The sequence below is a fragment of the Bombyx mandarina genome, chromosome 16, assembly GCF_030267445.1.
Source record: "Bombyx mandarina strain Sakado chromosome 16, ASM3026744v2".
Taxonomy (NCBI): domain Eukaryota; kingdom Metazoa; phylum Arthropoda; class Insecta; order Lepidoptera; family Bombycidae; genus Bombyx; species Bombyx mandarina.
Genome location: NC_143222.1, coordinates 656893 through 675630, shown reverse-complemented (window position 1 = coordinate 675630; position 18738 = coordinate 656893). Strand labels below are relative to the sequence as shown.

The following is an 18738-nucleotide window of genomic DNA, read 5'->3' as shown; positions in this document are numbered from 1 at the left end:
TCGTTGCAGAAATAGGCAGGGTAGAGGTATCTACCCGCGCGGACTCTACTAGACTACAAGAAAACTATAAATTAGACTATTTAATTGTTGCTTCATATTTTTTTTTTTTATTGCTTAGATGGGTGGACGGGCTCACGGCTCACCTGGTGTTAACAGGTTACCGGAGCCCATAGACATCTACAACGTAAATGCCGCCACCTACCTTGAGATATAAGTTCTAAGGTCTCAGTATAGTTACAACGTGCCTCACCCTTCAAACCGAAACGCATTACTGCTTCACAGCTGAAATAGGCGGGGTGGTGGTACCTACCCGTGCGGGCTCACAAGAGGTTCTACCACCGGTACTTAGTATTATTGGAACGAAGTTCCTTATCGCGCGTTGAGAAAGGGAGTTAGACGGAAAAAATTCTTACGAAAAGTTGTCACGACACTTTTTAGATCCGTCATTCTGACCAATCAACGTGTAGGCGCTTATCGCGTGACATTGCTCGTATCCGATTGGTCCGCGTAATGAGTACAGTTTCTCGAGATAGCGTTTCAACAATAGTAATTTAGTTCATAGTATTGTTTTTTTCTTCTTCATAATGTCGTAATTTATTATTATAACTTAAAAAAAAATTACAATTCCTTCACTAATTAATCGAAAGGAACTTCGTTCCATCCGGGTGTCCCTGTTAGGTGACACCTCTGAAGTTTTTTTTATGCAAATTTGGTGAGACAAAATCGATGTTTACTACAACAAAACAAAAAGAGCGATAGATGAACCGCAGTGCAATACTGCTGTAATCAATTTTTGAAACCATTTTCCTGTTTTTGTTCACATTAATTGTTATAATTTAAATTAGTAGCGTGTGCATGAAACTTTGAATAAAAACATCGCCTCCATTTGCAAACTCCAGAGTCGGGCCGTGCCTCCTACGGCCAACCGGTATATTTATCCAAAGTTCATTCAATTATTTAAGATTTATTTTTTATTTTTCATAAAATAATTTTAGATTCTAGATTTTATAGCGTGAATACTTTTAGTTTAAAATCAAATTAAAAGGTAAGCGTTCATGGTTTATTGTATAATTCAGTAAATGTTTTATTTTTTATAGTTATTACAAAAGGTTTTTTTTATTAATGTTTAAGATGTCTGACGCCAAGAAGAACCTGTTACTGTTCTTCGACCGTCCCTCAGAGCCATGCTTCATGCAAAAGGGAGAAGAGAAGGCAGTATTCGAGATTCCTGACAATTACTACGTGAGTTGTTGGTGTTGTACAAGGGCGGGATGATAAGTAACTAGCCTAATAATAAAACACTTAACTTTCCGTGATAAAATTAATTTTATTTTTCGACATAGTCTCCGTGAACCTCTACGCACTGATTCCATCTTCGTTCTAAAGCAGTAATACCTTCCATAAAATGATTTCTTTCGAGGCCTGTAAAATACTCCTCTACAGCGGCTACGACTTCATCATTTATGACAAATTTCTCTTCGCCCATAAAAGTTTTGAGCTTAGGGAATAAGTGGAAGTCTGATGGTGCCAGATCAGGCGAATAAGGAAGTTAGGGGCAGCAAATCATACTTCAATTCGTTGATTTTTGTCATAGCTTTAACACATGTGTGAACCCTAGCGTTGTCTTGGTGGAAGATGATTTTTTTTTCGCCAAACCTGGCCGTTTTCGGTGAATACATTGATGAAAATTATCTAGAAGATTAGCGTAGTATTCTCCATTAATTGTTTGACCTTTAGGAAGGTAATCTATCATCAAGATCCCATCTGCATCCCAAAAGACGGAAGCCATCACTTTTCCAGCCGTATTTATAGCCATGCCTTTTTTTGGAGCCGGGCATCCCGATTGCGTCCACTGTTTTGATTGAATTTTTGATTCTTGTTCTCTCGAAAATTCTCTCGAAATAGCGCTTCGTGCGCATTACAACGTGCTCATTATATCGCCACGTTGACAGAATAAAAAAAAAAAAATTGATTTATAAAACGACACTGCCATGCAATAAGTCGATAATGTGCTATTATGGAGTTTTTGCTGTTATGTTAAAATCGTAATCTATAGGTCGTAATACATATTGTGATTTTTTTTTTATAATTTTCCCACTTACTCTACCGGAGATATTTGGAATAGCCATTTTGTTGTAGGGAAATTTGTCAATATATGAATGACGAGAAAAACATCATTACACATTATTAATGCATAAGTTTTTTTTCTTTTCGGTATTCGATAAGTTGCTATTATTGGGTTATTGTAGTGAATAATTTGCAGTATTTTCCGATAAACACATATGCTATATTTATTTCTATTTAATTCGTAAAACATGAATCAGTAATAGCAAATAACAAAGTTTTTAGGAAGAGAAACGGTTCTTAAATGTTTTGTAACATTCACATATCTACTATTCGTTTCAAATTCGAAAATGTATTCAACATGTTTACTTCATCATACGATAATTTGTAATAAACAGTTGCAATTTGAATTTGACGGCAAATGACATGTAAATCGGTGCTCTTATTTATAATTATAACTAGCTGACCCGGCAAACGTTGTGTTGCCTTAAATAAGATTTCTAGGGAAATTCTAGTCTAATATATAAAATTCTCAAAAACCTCATTCAACCACATAATATAGTAAGCGGCACGTAAGTTGGCAAGGTTTTGGTGGGGGTAATGTCGCGCATAGTGTACATTGCAACAAAAAAATGGTCACTTTTATTGCCCGCATATAATATATTATTATGTTAATTTTATTTTATTAAATTTTTTATTTGCCATAATTTATTTTTAAGCCTGTGTGTTTAGAAGAAAGTTAAAGAAAAGAGAGGAATTCGTGAAGTGTATTAGGTGTTATAAATAAAATACAATTAAAAGTTAAAAAGTTTATTTAACAAAATATACTTAATATTAAAAATTATGGGTCGCCGTCGTCACTATCATTTTCTAATAGTGCTACCCCTTGGATTAAATTTATGGTAGGACTTGAGCTGGTGGAAGGAGTTGGCTCCTCATCGTCGACATAACGAAGAGTCGCTGTCGTCACTGGCGTAAATAATAAAACGCTCAGTGACCGAATCGACTATAATTATGGTCATTGGTATTTGGTCCTGGCATTGCAAACAAATTTAAAACAATAACACTCGTAACAAAAACTAAATTTAAAATAATAATAACAACTCGTAACAAAAACTCAATATAAACAAAGGGTTCCTACAACTTTAGTAGGCACATGTGTAACCGGGAGCCAACGGAACGTGGACGCGGTACGGGAGGGGAGAGTCGACTGACTCACCAATCGCGCGCTTGGAACGGTGCTACGTCTTTCCTCGCGTCCCGCTTGACAACCAAAGAGACCTAAAAAACGACTTCTGTGCATCTAGCGACTCTTGCCAAGTTACGTGCTGGGGACTATACCTCATTATAACCAAAAAAAAAATTATAAAAAAAAAAATTGTTGGGGTGAACAACCCTTATCACTTAGGGGTATGAAATATAGATATTAGCCGATTCTCAGACCTACTGAACATACTATTGATACACAAATAAAACCAAAGAAACATGACTGAAAAATGTATAGTGAGTAAGACAGGAGACCGGCTTCGTCCTCATCCCTACTACGTGATGTTTGCTGGATGAGTGGTGACACCTGGCGGGGATAACTGATCGATTGATAGTTGATCAGTAGTCGACCGGCGAGGGCAGGAAATCAAATTGAATTAAAAAAAAAACATAATTAAAGGAACTTGAAATTATAAACTCTGAATAAGAATTTATCATACTACAATTATAATATTTGATTGCCATCTCGCAACCTTATTGCGGATCTGTGCATAGAAAATAAAAAATAAAAATCGGGATGGAAAAATAGGGGTTGATCGTATAAGAGTGAAAATTGAGAGTAATATATTTTTTTTTATTTTAAGTCATGACAAAATAAAAAATAAAATCTTGCCAAAAAATTTAAAATTTATAATTAACAAATAAAAAATTGGGGTTGATCGTGGAGGGGTGAAAATTTCAGAGTAATATGAATTTTTTTATTCTAAGTCATGACAAAATAAAAACAAAATTCTTGCAAAAAAATTTAGTTTTTAATTAGCAAATAAAAAATAAGGGTTGATTGTAGAGGGGTGAAAATTTAGGGTTGTATGTATTTTTGTATGCTGTATCATAAAAAAATAGAAATTAAAAATTTTGTCTAAAAAATAAAAAATAAAATTTAGGGGTGGACTACCCCTAACATTTAGGGTGATGAAAAATAGATGTTGGCCGATTCTCATAGATACCGGATAAGCACAAAAAATTTCATTAAAATCGGTCAAGCCGTTTCGGAGGAGTATGGCAACGAAAACTGTGACACGAGAATTTTATATATTAGATTTAATTAGTACATAATTCAGATTATTATAAGTGTATCTATGTGTGAGTGTGAATGAGAATTCTAAAGGATGCTGTTGTTTACCACTTGTAAGAAGTACATGTAACTAAAGTATGTAGGTACCACATGATGCCATTGCTACAGAAATTTTGGGGCTTGTGATCTAAATACCGCGACAATTGGTTTTGGCAGTCCTCTCGTGATGTTGACCTGACACTGCCTAAAGAATTCTGAAGAGATCGAAACAGGTGGAAATTTGAAGTTGCAAGTTCAGGACTATACGGCGGATGCATTAACACCTCCCAGCCAAGCTCATTTAATTTTTGCTGAGTGGCTAAAGATGTATGAAGTCTAGCGTTAATCAAAATATATTTATATTATATATGCTTGGTTTTGGCCAATGTAAGATCCTACGAAGTAGAACGTTAGTGGTTTAAAACAATTTTGTTATAAATGGAATTGGCAATGTCTGTTTGTCTTCCGGTATGCAAAATTAGAGTTTGTGCCAGATCGGCCAAAACGACTATATTTCTCGCATATGTCTGTAAATTTCAAAGAGGATAAAAATTTGCCTATAACCTTTGTCTACAGCCGGAGAAGTACCAGCGTGTGTCAAATGCTATAAGCAGCAGGTTCGGTAGCGACGCGGGCCGCATGATACCCATCAGGAACATTGCCCTGCCCAATCTGGACCTGCCCATGGAGCTGCCCTACAACGAGCAGTTCTCCTTGTTCGTCCCTAAACACAGGCAAATGGCAGGAAAGCTGATTGATATCTTCATGGGTAAGTTTTGGGAATCATTTAAAACTATTATCATTGTTTTATGTGGTACAGTTTAGATCCATTGTTTTTTTTTTATTGAACGCGAGAACGAGCTCACTATCCATCTGGTGTTATGTGGTTACCAGAGTCCACCATATCACAATGTAAACGCCTCTACCCATCTTGAGACACGAGGACCAAGCCTTAATCGTATTGTGTAAAGGCTGTACCTTCAAATCGGAACATCAGAATGGTTTTAGCTACACGTGCCTACCACTAAATATCCGAAAAAGACTCTCTTCCATCTGCCGGGAATGTGTTATGAGCTTCTTCGGACAGATCACGCGGTCTCCCAGACACGAATTAGAGATGCTCATAATTGCGGGTCGCATAGAGGGCAAGCGCGCCGTGGGCAGAACACCAGCCAGATGGTCAGATCTAGTAAGAGAAGCACTTGATGGTAATTTGTACCATGCGGTCCATACCGCCCATGACCGAACACAGTGGAAGAACGTCACAAGTGGTCGCGATCCTCACTGAGGGAACGATATAGAAGAGTCTACCGCCAGTACAATTTAGCATACGATTGTAGCAAATTGCCATGGCTAAAATGGATGTCATTCATTCTGGTCCTGCCGCTAGCATATCAGCTATCTATGTATAAGTGAAGATCTATGTTCAATTTATCTTTGACAGGAATGCGTGACGTAGAAGATCTCCAGAGTATCTGTGCGTACTGCCAACTGCGGATCAATCCCTATATGTTCAATTATTGCCTCTCCGTCGCCATCTTGCATAGGTAATTGTATTTTGTTTTATACACGAGAATAGCAAGCAGGTTACATAGATATTCTACCTGATAGAAGACCTAAAGAATGAGACGGGCTAGGTACTTATATATCGAGTGATGCTACTATGCCAGCGTTCGAATCTCGTAGGCAGACACTAATTTTCTTTAGGAAATTTTTACTTGTAGTATGGCATCTTGTAAGCCCGTATGGTACCACTATTTTGCCTATTTCTGCCGATAAGCAGTAATGGGTTTTGGTTTGAGGGGTGGGGTAGCCGTTGTACCGCAAAATTGTCGTCGTCGTGGCCTAAAGGATAAGAGGTCCGGTGCATTCGTATCTTGCGATGCACTGATGTCCGAATCCCGCAGTGGAAAGTACCAATTTTTCTAATGAAATACGTACTTGACAAATCTTCACGATTGACTTCCACGCTGAAGGAATAACATCGTGTAATAAAAAGCAAACCCGCAAAGTTATAATTTGCATAATTAGTGGCGGTAGGACGTCTTGTGAGTCCGCACGGGTAGATACCACCTCCCAGCCTATTTCTGTCGTGAAGCAGTAATGCGTTTCGGTTTGAAGGGCGGGGCAGCCGTTGTACTGTTAAAAGTGAGATCTTAGAACTCATGTCTCAAAGTGGGTGGGTGGTTTACTTTGTAGGGGTATATGGGCCCCGATAACCCTTTAACATCAGGTGGGCCGTGAGCTAGTTCACAGACATAAGAAAAAAAAATAGGTTTAAAACTCATGTCTCAAGGTGGGTGGTTTTTTATTATTACCGGTAGCTGAAACATAAAATAGTTCATTGATTTAAGCTCAGTTGTTGCTTGAGAATGAGAAAGTGAAAATAAGCAGTCCGACGGATTATTTATTAAAAATAATAGGATTTGAAATAATTGTTTGGGGTACTTTTAGATGGATGTAATTCGAGAGCGAAATGCTTTTGAAAAAGTCAGTCAGGGTAAAACACGGCAAGTCATGCTGAGCTCAATCTCCAACACTTCTTATTTTTTATAAAGAATTTGGCTCAAGCGCCATATTTTGATTTTGCCAATGTGGTGTTTACAAAAATGGCAGATGCTTAGAGAGGAAAAAAGTTACTAAATCTAAAAAAAATTGGTCGGTTTTTCCATACGCGAATCTATGGTTTTAAGAGCAGCACAAACAAATATATGTTAGACTAACTACTTTAAAGATAAATATTATTAGCAACTTCTTATTTAAAACCCCTGGTGTACATTTTTGCAGATCAGACACGAAAGGTTTGCAAATCCCAACCTTTGCTGAGTGCTTTCCCGACAAGTTCATGGACCCGAAGGTGTTCCGCAAAGCGAGAGAAGTGACCAGCGTTGTACCGACTGGAGCCAGGGTTAGTATCCAACAACGTTTTGTTTGCGTGACAGTCGCAGCCGGATGCTGTGGAACAAAGTTAGAACTGAACCGGCAGCGGTTGCAGAACCGGATTAATAAAAGTGTTTGCAACTTAGAACTGACGAGGCCACACCTTCGTGTACCCCTACTGGATGTTGTTGCCTCAAAGGGCTGCTGGACTTCGTGAGGTGGCAAGAATGAATATTCTTACCTCATGCAAAAGACGCCATTTGTTGTTGAATTACCGAGAACTGTCTGATTCAAGATTCTTAAAGTGATGTCTCTTGTTGTCAGATGCCAATAGTGATTCCGTCGAACTACACCGCGTCGGACGCGGAGCCGGAGCAGCGCGTGGCGTACTTCCGCGAGGACATCGGCATCAACCTGCACCACTGGCACTGGCACCTCGTGTACCCCTTCGACGCGGCAGACCGTGCCATCGTCAACAAGGACCGCCGCGGGGAGCTCTTCTACTACATGCACCAGCAGATGATCGCCAGGTCAGTTTGTCTGTACACATTAACCTAATCGGAGAGTTAGGGTTCAGGATAAATTTCTCTCATTCCCTGTTATATATTTAAAGGTATATATTAATACATCTGGGTGTTTTTTTGGACCACGACATAATCGTCTCAAATCGCAAATGAGGTTTTATTATGCTCTCTGATCAGTAAATGTTTGAGCCAACCTCCATAGCGTTATACAATAAGCGACACAAGCAGAATTTGTTTGTTAAGAAATTTATTTGTAGGCAATAGATTCCACGCACCAGTCATCATCATCATCATCATCATCATCAGCCTTTATCTGCCCACTGCTGGACATAGGCCTTCCCCAATGCCTTCCACATAATGCGGTCCTCCGCCTTCCGCATCCAACGACTTCCCGCCGTGCGCACTAAGTCGTCAGTCCACCTGGTTGGAGGACACCCCACGCTCCTTGTCATCACATTGTGTTTAATCCTAACATATTATGAATTCTATGAGTCTGATTTTACCGTATGAGGAATCATCGTACCGTATGAGTCATGTGTCAATCATTTTTGAGAGCACTTCGAAAACCACCGTTGTGAGCCAGCCTGCAGCACTGGTTGTGAATTGTGAGCATTCGTTAACTGTTGACAAATTCTTTGGCTCTAGTCCATAAATTATATATTTTAGATCCATTATTACATTAAAGTCATCTTATCCTAAAAAAAGTCGCATAGAATCCATAACAGATAAGACCCAATTACAAATTTAAACAATTAAAATTTACGGATATACGTACTTACCCGCTTAATAATGAGATGTACTCGAATAAAATGATAACCGAGGCAGCCCTGAGATCCCTAGCTGAGCACCTGGATTGTGATTCAAATGAATTCATTAAAATAATCACATTTTTTATTAGATTCAACATCGAACGATTCTGCAACAACCTGAGGAAAGTGGAAACCTACAGTGACTTCAGGGGTCCCATTAAAGAGGGCTACTTCCCTAAGATGGACTCGCAAGTTGCCAGCAGAACCTGGCCTCCTAGGTAAGAATAATAGTTGGATCAAAAATTAAATATCTGTTATCGAAGGATTTAATTAAAAAGATAGAAGCTCAGAGGGTTTTTGTTTCATATTGGTCAAAAAGTAAAAGTAGCTTTGGTATTTTCGATCTCTATTTTTTACACCGTTTCTTTTTGCTGAATATTAATAGACTTGTTGATTGAAGGGCAGAGGAGAGGGAGACGCTTTAGTTGTGGTATGTATGACATGCAAGAACTGCTCAACATTCAGTCGGCCTGATACCCATCCGCCGATTTATGTCTTTAAGAATTGTTTACATTTCTCCCGTTCTGGTCCACAGTCTCAACTAATATTTTAATATTCTAATCCTTAGATTTGCTGGTTCGTTTCTCCGTGACTTAGACAGACCGATAGACCAGATCAGAATCGATATCTCTGAGCTGGAGATCTGGAGGGACAGGTTTCTGAAGGCGATCGAGGATATGGCAGTGATCCTGGTATGAAGTTCTTGTCTTCGCATCATAACATGTTCGAAAAATAAGAAATTGTGATAAGTAATATAACAGTTTCCATTCATTTAGCTAGTGCACACCCTTTTTAGGTGTCACATAACTCCTTCTACTCCTACTACTCGTAAACCTTCTGATCAACCTCTCTACATATGGTGTAGTAATGAGATTAAATAAATGCAGTAATATTTACTGCATTTATAAAGACATCTTAGCACCAGAGAAAGATCATCCTCTTGCAAACTTCTGTATATGCATTCTTTTTGACACGTATGATTTCACTGAAGGTATGATGAAATATGCTACAATTATTACAGCCCAATGGGCGTCAACTGCCTCTGGACGAAGAGACTGGTATTGATGTGCTGGGTAACCTGATGGAATCGTCCACCATCAGTATAAACCGCCCATACTACGGTGACCTCCACAACATGGGGCACGTCTTTATCGGGTACTGCCACGACCCTGATCATCGTCATCTGGTAAACACCGTGTTTTTGTTTTTTTTGTCTTTGTATATGACGGCGTTAACGATATTTATGTTATATAGCACGTGCAATAGGAGTGACTCACACAAGCAAGGTGCGCCGGCCGTGTCGTTCCACTCGTAAACAACAGCTGCAACAGAAGTGACTCATAAGCCAGCTGCGCCGGCTAGTATAAAAAGGCGGAACGTGCCTTGAAATGAACATTCGTTCGACTGCGTTTGCCCGGTGCACTTACTACGTTGTTACGTTGTGTGATTCAGTGACTGTTGTACGTACTGGTTAAAGATTGGATAAGTGAAAGTGAATTAAGTTATCATATTGTTGATTAAATCAGGAATCAAAAAGTGACCTCCTTTTACTTGGTGTTTAACAAGATAATATCTACCCTCAAGCTTACATCAGAAGTGAGATCAGGACTCTACTCTCACTGGCGTGACGTGTTTGAACATGTTCGAAGTACAGCAAAAAAAAACATGATGCAGATCAGAATACTAGTAGTGGTACGCCACAAGAGCGTGAATGCAGCATACGTAAGTCGTGTAATAACGTCTCTGTTACCTCGATGGAAGATCTGAGTCACGAAGAAATCGTCACATCTTACGTTCTGGCTCATGTTGCCCAGTTTGACTGTCGACTTCATCACATGGCATTTACTAACGGAAATACAACACGTAACAAGCTATTGCAAGAAATTAAGGCAAGTGCAAATCTCAAGTGAAACTTCGATCGCAATAATGGATCTGTCATGACGAGTGGGTAGTTCCGACACGAATCGTTTTTAAGCCAATGACTACTGCTAGAGTTACATGGCACTAGTACAGTAAACCAGGACATGAGACTGTGAATTGTCGCTGAAATTTTAGAATCTACTCGATTCAATACCAATAACACTACACGTTCGATGACTTCGGGCTCCAGCAAGCAAGCAAACAAGAAAGCAAGCAAGTTTCCGTGGGGAAGAAAAATTGACACATCTGAAGTCGTCGTGACCTGTAAGATAAGACGTCCGGTGCGTTCGTGTCTGGCGATGCGGCGGTGTTCGGGTTCCGCTGGCGGATGCAGGTTTTTCCGGTGAAGTGCGTGCTTGTGCGTGCTTGACAAGTGTTCGCGGTTGGCTTCCTCAGTGTGGGAGTAACATCGTGTAAGAGAGGTGGAACCCGTAGTTTGCGTGGTGGCTGGTAAGATTTGTTGCGGTAAGAAGTTTGCATGGTGGTAAAATGTCTTGTGAGTCTGCACAGGTAGCCGGAGGTGAGACTTCCGCGGTCGCGGCCCACCCAGTCCGCGAGAACCGGGCAGATCGCCTCGACGGTACGGAGGCCGGCCGACGGGTCCGCCAAACGACGAGACCACGCCTCCAGCACGGACTGCCGATATTGGAGCCCCCGCGCTCCGGCTGCACTTGCGCTAGGGCGCGCCGCCTCGTAGCAGACTGTGAGGTGCTGTGGCAGGTGCAACCAGAGACGTCAACGTGTGTTCCAGAGCTTCAGTGTGTTACAGATAAGTGGTTTTGGCTTCCCTTTTATGTTCCATTCAGGGTCAGAATGTAGTCTTATAAAACAAAGTCTTAGTAATTTATTCAATGGTAAGCGGTTTCATGAACAAGTCACTCTTTGATCTGAAAGTAACTTAGACCAATCATGATGGCAAGAGCACTTAGGGGATATTCAACTCGCCCTTAATAGTGCACGTTGTCGAGTAACAGGGTTTACTCCAATAAAATAGACGTTTGCCGTTCAGGGTAGTTCACTTGAAATATCTTAAAGTTTCAACAGAGTGATAATCCCTCTAGATTAGATCTTGATTTAGCACGGTCGAAGACCGGCGAAAACATAAAAAAAGGGCACAAACAGAAGCTTGGTTTAGTCGAGGCAAAGCTAAAGTCAACCTCTTTTCCGCTGGGGATTTTGTTTTCGTAAGTTGACCGAAAATGTAAAGGTCCCTTCAACATTACTGCAGTTTTGGAAAATGATAGGTATAAATTGAGACATGTAAATAGTTCTAATAGAGTGTACAAATTTCCCCATGAAAACTTACGTGAAATACCTCGAGGCCCGTCAGGCCTACTAGAAATTTCTGAAAATTATAGTGACGATGACGTGACGGCGTACACAGATGGGTTAATTAATCTTGTTCATGAAACTGATCTTAATGATGACGACTCTATCACTGACAATAGAAGCGACATTTTTGTCCGCAAATAGCGATACAGCAAACATAGTCTGTGGGTAGTGATACAATGTCTGTAAGCTCAGGCACCTCAGGTGCAGGTGTTGGAAATGTAGAAAACGATGGTCGGTCTCGCACTATTTCTGAAGAAATTCCGTAGAAATGTTCTGGTTTAAGAAATGTTTTAACAAAAGCTACCGTACATGCAGATTGAAAAAAAAAATAAAGAAAAAAAAGAGAATTGTATGTGGCTAGAGAGATGTTAATCCGGACTAGCAAAAAAAAAAGAGAAAAAAAAAAAAAGAAAGTGTGAAGTCATTGAAGGGTCTGTCCGGTCCAATGGCTTGGCTATAGGGATTTTCATCCAGATTAGCCACAACAATTAGCTACAGGGATTGCGATTCGGTCTAGCATTATCCGGTCCAGTTCGAAAAACTGAAGGGATAACAATTCCGGTCTAAGTTAAAAGGGACATACTTACATACCTGAAGAGTTTTAAATGAACTGGCCCAGGTATGTAAGCAGTCTGAAGGTTATTTATAGCCAGTATAGGATTTTCTGAAGAATTATGCGAACCGAACCCTACTAGATTGTTAATATCATAGACCACGTTTTAAGTTGCATCCGTTAATGTCAGGATGAACGAACACGTTTGTTGTTCACAGACATACCATAAGAATGCGCGCACGAGGACGAGCGCACGTCAGTATGGCCGTGACGGCGTTAACGATATTTATGTTATATAGCACGTGCAATAGGAGTGACTCACACAAGCAAGGTGCGCCGGCCGTGTCGTTCCACTCGTAAACAACAGCTGCAACAGAAGTGACTCATAAGCCAGCTGCGCCGGCTAGTATAAAAAGGCGGAACGTGCCTTGAAATGAACATTCGTTCGACTGCGTTTGCCCGGTGCACTTACTACGTTGTTACGTTGTGTGATTCAGTGACTGTTGTACGTACTGGTTAAAGATTGGATAAGTGAAAGTGAATTAAGTTATCATATTGTTGATTAAATCAGGAATCAAAAAGTGACCTCCTTTTACTTGGTGTTTAACAAGATAATATCTACCCTCAAGCTTACATATACAAAAATAAAGTGAGGAATTATAGTTTTAAATATTACATTTTCAGTTGCTTTGGTAGATCCTTGCTGAGCAGGCTGATGGCCAACCTGGCGTTAAGTGATTCTAGATTCATTGGTCGTAACTTGAATACCATTGGCACTTTGAATCATGAAATTGAAGTCCCATTTGTATTATATAACGACTTACCCACCCTTAAAACTGAAAGGTTGATAAATAGTGATATAACTACAAGATTAATAAGTTCACTGCGCAAAAACTGCACCATCTGCGAATGAAATAATCCGATGGTGTACACCATTACAATTTTATGGTGATAAATAATGTAATACTTGATTTATAGGAACCGTTCGGCGTGATGGGAGACCTGGCAACGACCATGCGTGACCCATTGTTCTTTCGCTGGCATGGATACATAGATTCTGTTTTCCACCTCTACAAGTACAAACTTACACCTTATAGCGATGATAGGGTAAGACGTAACTTCGAATTTTACAAAGAAAGAAAATAATTTTCCACCAGCCCACTAGTACGCGGTAACAGAGAAGCACAACAGATGATATAATGCGACCGTCGCGGTGCAGTTTCTGACATGTTATTGACTGCTATGGGTATGGTTATGGCTTCTACAAGATTCCTCTTTTCATCCTTATTGTACTTTTGTAGATACTTTAATATTGTTTTGGCTTTAAAAACTTTGGTGTCTACATCAATTGAAAATGTGTGATATCCCTTAACTACAATAGCTTGAAGATTGCGATTCCCAAGGGTTTTACAAAAAAATTGGAGACATCTATTCTTACACTTAATTAATGTGCACAAAATATGCTTACAGCTGATCTTCCCCGACATCAGGGTTCGGTCCATTAGTCTCGATGGTAAAGGAGCTCCTAACATGCTGAATACTTTCTGGGAGCAGAGTACTGTGGACTTGGCTCGTGGCTTGGATTTTAGTCCCCGTGGCAGTGTTCTGGCTAGGTTCACTCATCTACAGCATGAAGACTACAGTTATGTGTTAGTGTTATTATAATATGTAATAGAGTGAGACTATACATTCTGACAATTATATCATCATCATAATCGGTTGCTCTTGGCAGAGCAGTCGTGGTCATGTGGAATTCTTGCTTATTAAAGCCTTGACAGATGTTTTCCATAGTTTGCGAACTGAGGCCTCGCGCACACACTCATACACATATACAATTATCTATTATAGTACCTATTTAATTTATTCAGGGTGGCCCAGTCGTGTGATGCAAATTCGTTTCTGTGTTCTTTCTATTCTGAGAAGATTGTTTGCGTAGTTAGTAAGGGCTCACTGCGCATATATCTCAAGTAAATTTGAGTTAACAGACGTTAAAGCGCGGCTATCGTCACAATAAGACACATTATCCAAGCGGCGATGCTAACGTTACTCTTGGAACATTCGGCCCTACGGAGTCACTTTAAGCCTTCGTCAAACAGAACGCGTAATTAGCGAGCGTCAGAGCGCTAAACTGACGCCGCGCTATGACGCCGAGATGTGTTGTACTACTATGGTAACATACCGTCAAACAGAGCCCCAGCGCTATAAGTACGCAGCGCTCTGTCGCGGCGTTGGGACGCTTTGACGTCAGGCGTTGTAATTTTTTACAAATTTTATTTTAGCGTCGGAGTGAATGTGTATTAAAATACTAGATAATGCCCGAAAAAATTATATAAATAGTAAGAAAATATCCATGCTTATACAATGCCACATCTGAATCACTCGATTTCTTAATACTTTTAAATTTTCACACTGCTATCGAAAGACACTATGATTTGGCGAATGCGTTGCCTCAAGGAGCGTTGGGCTCATCTAGTCAATTTGTGTGACATGAAAAGAGCGCGACGTTAAGTACGCGACGCTAAGTACGCGTTCTGTTTGACGAAGGCTTTAGTCTACGGGCACGAAACTTGCGATGGCCGAGCGATGGCGGCAGCGGGGCGACGGCGATGTATTCAAAAGCATTGCACAGTATGGGGACGGGCACGAAACGGGCGATGGCGGAGCGGGGCGATCGAGCGATGTACGGGCGATGATGGGGCGACGGCGACGCGGAAGCGACGAGAACAAACTAATTTGGTTTCGTCGCTTGCGCGGGTACACAGTGTTGTGTTGAATTATTATTTTAGTAATGGAAATTGATAATGAGGATCTTATAATTTAATAAAGAATTTAAAATTTCATTGAATGACACCTTAGCTCGTAATAAAGCGTAGAAAATTCTCCCCAATTGCGTCTTCGTTGATTTATTGGATGAACACCATCTCTAAGTAATAATAATTCCCACATTAGGGGACTAGGCTCCAATAGTTCTTTTCGAAGTAAACTCATGATTCGCATAACACTGTATGAGCGCGACTGCTCGCCAGCTTGTTTCGTGCCCGCGCGAGATATCGCTGCCTACCCGCCCCGTGTCGCGTCGCCCCGCTGCCGCCATCGCTCAGCCATCGCAAGTTTCGTGCCCGTAGACTTAGTGTTTTAACTGTTTTTGTGTTTGACGGCATGAAAGTCAAGTAACATGATTTTTTATGTTTTTGATTATTATTCAAGACAATAAGAGGTGTACGTTCTCTCCAGGATCGAAGTGAATAACACGGGCCGCAGTAGTGTCATGGGCATGTTTAGGATATTCATCGCCCCAACACTTGACGAGAATAAGCGGCCTCTGAACTTCGACGAGCAACGGAAACTCATGATCGAACTCGACAAGTTCTCACAGGGCTGTAAGTAACTATTCGTCCAGACCTTTGTTTTGTAATTGTAACTCATAAATTGGTAATTGAAACTCATTATTGGGTTATCAGCCGCGACGGGATGTTATGGATCTTTATTGTTCCAATTTGTTAGAAATTGTCAATCGCAGTACGTGACCGATCCTACACTGGTTCTCAAGGTTGGCAACACGGAAGCAATTGTTGTTTATGCAATGAACCCACTTCGATAAAGCGGCACGACACGAGAACCCTCTCATCATGGCCGCCGGTAACTACATTCCCGATCCTGCGGACAGAATGGAAAGCAGTCGACGTCGCCCTAAACACGTCATTTCGGATCCTCCCGATCCACTAACGGTGCTTTTAGGTACTTCAAGCACCGGTCACCGTTCTCGTCGAACCCGTCGCTTGCGACGAAGGGCTCGACGAGTAAATTAACTCTCAGACACAGCCCACTGAGTTTCTCGCCGGATCTTCTGAGTGGGTCGCGTTTCCGATCCGGTGGTAGATTCTGCGAAGCACGGCTCTTGCTAGGGTTCGTGTTAGCAACATCGTCAGGTTTGAGCCCCGTGAGCTCACCTACTAAAGTTAGGGTTACGCTGACATAGCCGCTAGGGCTCTCAGCTTAGGTAGGAAAAAAAAAAAGCAATGAACTGTCATAATACTAGAGCCACTGGCTAGTCTGATGTGGATGTCAGTGGATAAATAAAAACGACGCTTGAAAGGCAAACGTGACTGAGCGACAACTTTGTACATAAATGATAAGCAATAACCATATTTGATGCGCAAAAACAATATATCTGTAGGTCTATTAAAATCATTTCAATCCTACAGCTACTAGCTAGATTCTACTACAGCTACATTCATTAAAATAAATTTTGTTTTCAGGTATTTCAAGTTTAAATTAGTCTACTGTAAAGTTCACGCATTGTCGCTTAGTCACGTTTGCCTTTCAAGCGTCGAAAAGGAATCTAGTTAACTATTAGATTTATTCTACAATATAATTTATTCTGTACTTCTTCGTAAATCGCAGTGAAGCCCGGCAACAATACAGTACGTCGTCGCAGTGTGGACTCCTCAGTGACCGTTCCGTTCGAGAGGACATTCAGCAACCAGGCTGACAGGCCAGGTAATCCGGGATCTCCCGAGTCCGCCGAGTTTGACTTCTGCGGCTGCGGATGGCCTCAGCACATGCTGATACCCAAGGGAACCACTCAAGGATATCCTATGGTGCTGTTCGTCATGGTGTCCAACTGGAATGATGACCGGGTGAGTTTTCTACACTTTGGTACACGTGGATGATGAGGCAGACGGCTGATGAGCTACACTAACACGTTGTTCGTGTGGTCGGTCAGGTGGAGCAAGACCTGGTGGGGTCGTGCAATGACGCGGCGTCGTACTGCGGCATCCGCGACCGCAAGTACCCGGACCGGCGCGCCATGGGCTTCCCGTTCGACCGGCCCGCGCCCGCCGCCGCCACGCTGTCCGACTTCCTGCGCCCCAACATGGCCGTGCGCGACTGCATCGTGCGCTTCACCGACAGGACCCGCCAGCGCGGCCAGCAGGAGTAGGTCCGCCGCCTCCACCATCACGCAACACTACACACCTCATCACGGATTTGGCTACTATCATAAGTACAAAATAAACAAGGTCACCTTCGGGGGCACTCGGGCGGGTTGTTAGCATATCCCACCCCTCCTGGCTGAGCCTTTGCTCGCCCACTTGTCCTGGTGAAACTAGAAAGGCCTCGGGCCACCAGTAATCTTTCAATCATAAAATAAAACAAAATAATGGAGGTGTTCGTGTGACCGTAGCGAAATCGTAAAATCCTTTAAGTAGTTTCTGTATTTTCACTGTGAATAAAATTGCCGAAAATAGCAAGATTGTAAAGAGCTCCGTAATTCTACGAAACTTATCCAAGCGTGCACAGCTTCGACGTATGCGCGGACGGGTTCAGTAGAAACAGTTTTGTGACAAGCTCAGAGGGATGACTGTTATTGTAAGTAAAACACGAATTTTCTCATGCTCTCTAACTAAAATCATGGCTTACGAAGACGGTTCAAGGAAAAATGCTCCTGAAGCACTTTGAATTTATTCACGTCACATAATATTGGTACGAACTGTAATCGCAATCAAACTACGACAAATAAGGTCTTTCCCGTAGAAAAATATTCAAGTAAAAATAAACTAGAGCAGATTGTTTTTTACTGGTGGTAGGACCTCTTGTGAGTCCGCACGAGTAGGTACCACCGCCCCGCTTATTTCTGCCGTGAAGCAGTAATGCGTTTCGGTTTGAAGGGTGGGGCAGCCGTTGTAACTATATTTGAGACCTTAGAACTTATTCTCAAGGTAGGTAGCGCATTTACGTTGTGGATGTCTATGGGCTCCAGTAACCACTTAACACCAGGTGGGCTGTGAGCTCGTCCACCCAACTAAGCAATAAAAAAAAATGTAATTTTGAAATTTTGATAGGCCCTCAAAAGGCAACTTACACATCGTTCTTGTCATTAAAAAAAATTGTAATAACATAACAATTAGAATCTTGAAATAATGAAATTTCATTAAATATTTTATGGTTTAATCTCGCTTTTATCAACATCGAAGTACGAGACTAAGGAATTAATGAAAATGTCGAATTTTGAATGTGTACAAAACGAGGTTAGGTTTTCAAGTGTTGTTGACCGCTTCTACGACTCTCGAGAACGCTCAGCTTGCGACGGTAAAAGAAAATAACGTGATTGCATCTTGTAGTCGGCGTGTCGAGAACATCTTGGTCTAGTGACTTAGAATTATTTTCTGTACCACGATGTACAAGCCAGAAAGGAATAGTTTCAACGTAAACATAGAATAAACAGTGAGCTTAGTGAAAGTTTTTTAACGTTCTCGATAGCGTAAAAGTTAACTCATATTTGTATGGAGTTGGAACGTTTGCCTACGTTTGCCGCTAGGGGCGCTGTTCCAACTG

The 18738-nt window shown here is 41.1% G+C and overlaps 1 protein-coding gene across 1 annotated transcript; it reads left to right on the top strand.

Annotated features, from left to right (window-relative positions):
* Nucleotides 1–897: 897 nt before the first annotated feature.
* Nucleotides 898–18224, top strand: LOC114246271 (phenoloxidase subunit 1). Its single transcript, XM_089733808.1, has 14 exons — nt 898–1045; nt 1132–1242; nt 4961–5153; nt 5829–5931; nt 7172–7292; nt 7589–7794; nt 8687–8815; nt 9166–9289; nt 9619–9783; nt 13381–13509; nt 13873–14051; nt 15637–15782; nt 16807–17042; nt 17129–18224. Exons 2-14 carry the CDS (start codon nt 1132–1134, stop codon nt 17342–17344), a joined length of 2058 nt encoding a protein of 685 aa, XP_089589934.1. The 5' UTR covers nt 898–1045; the 3' UTR covers nt 17345–18224.
* Nucleotides 18225–18738: the final 514 nt, after the last annotated feature.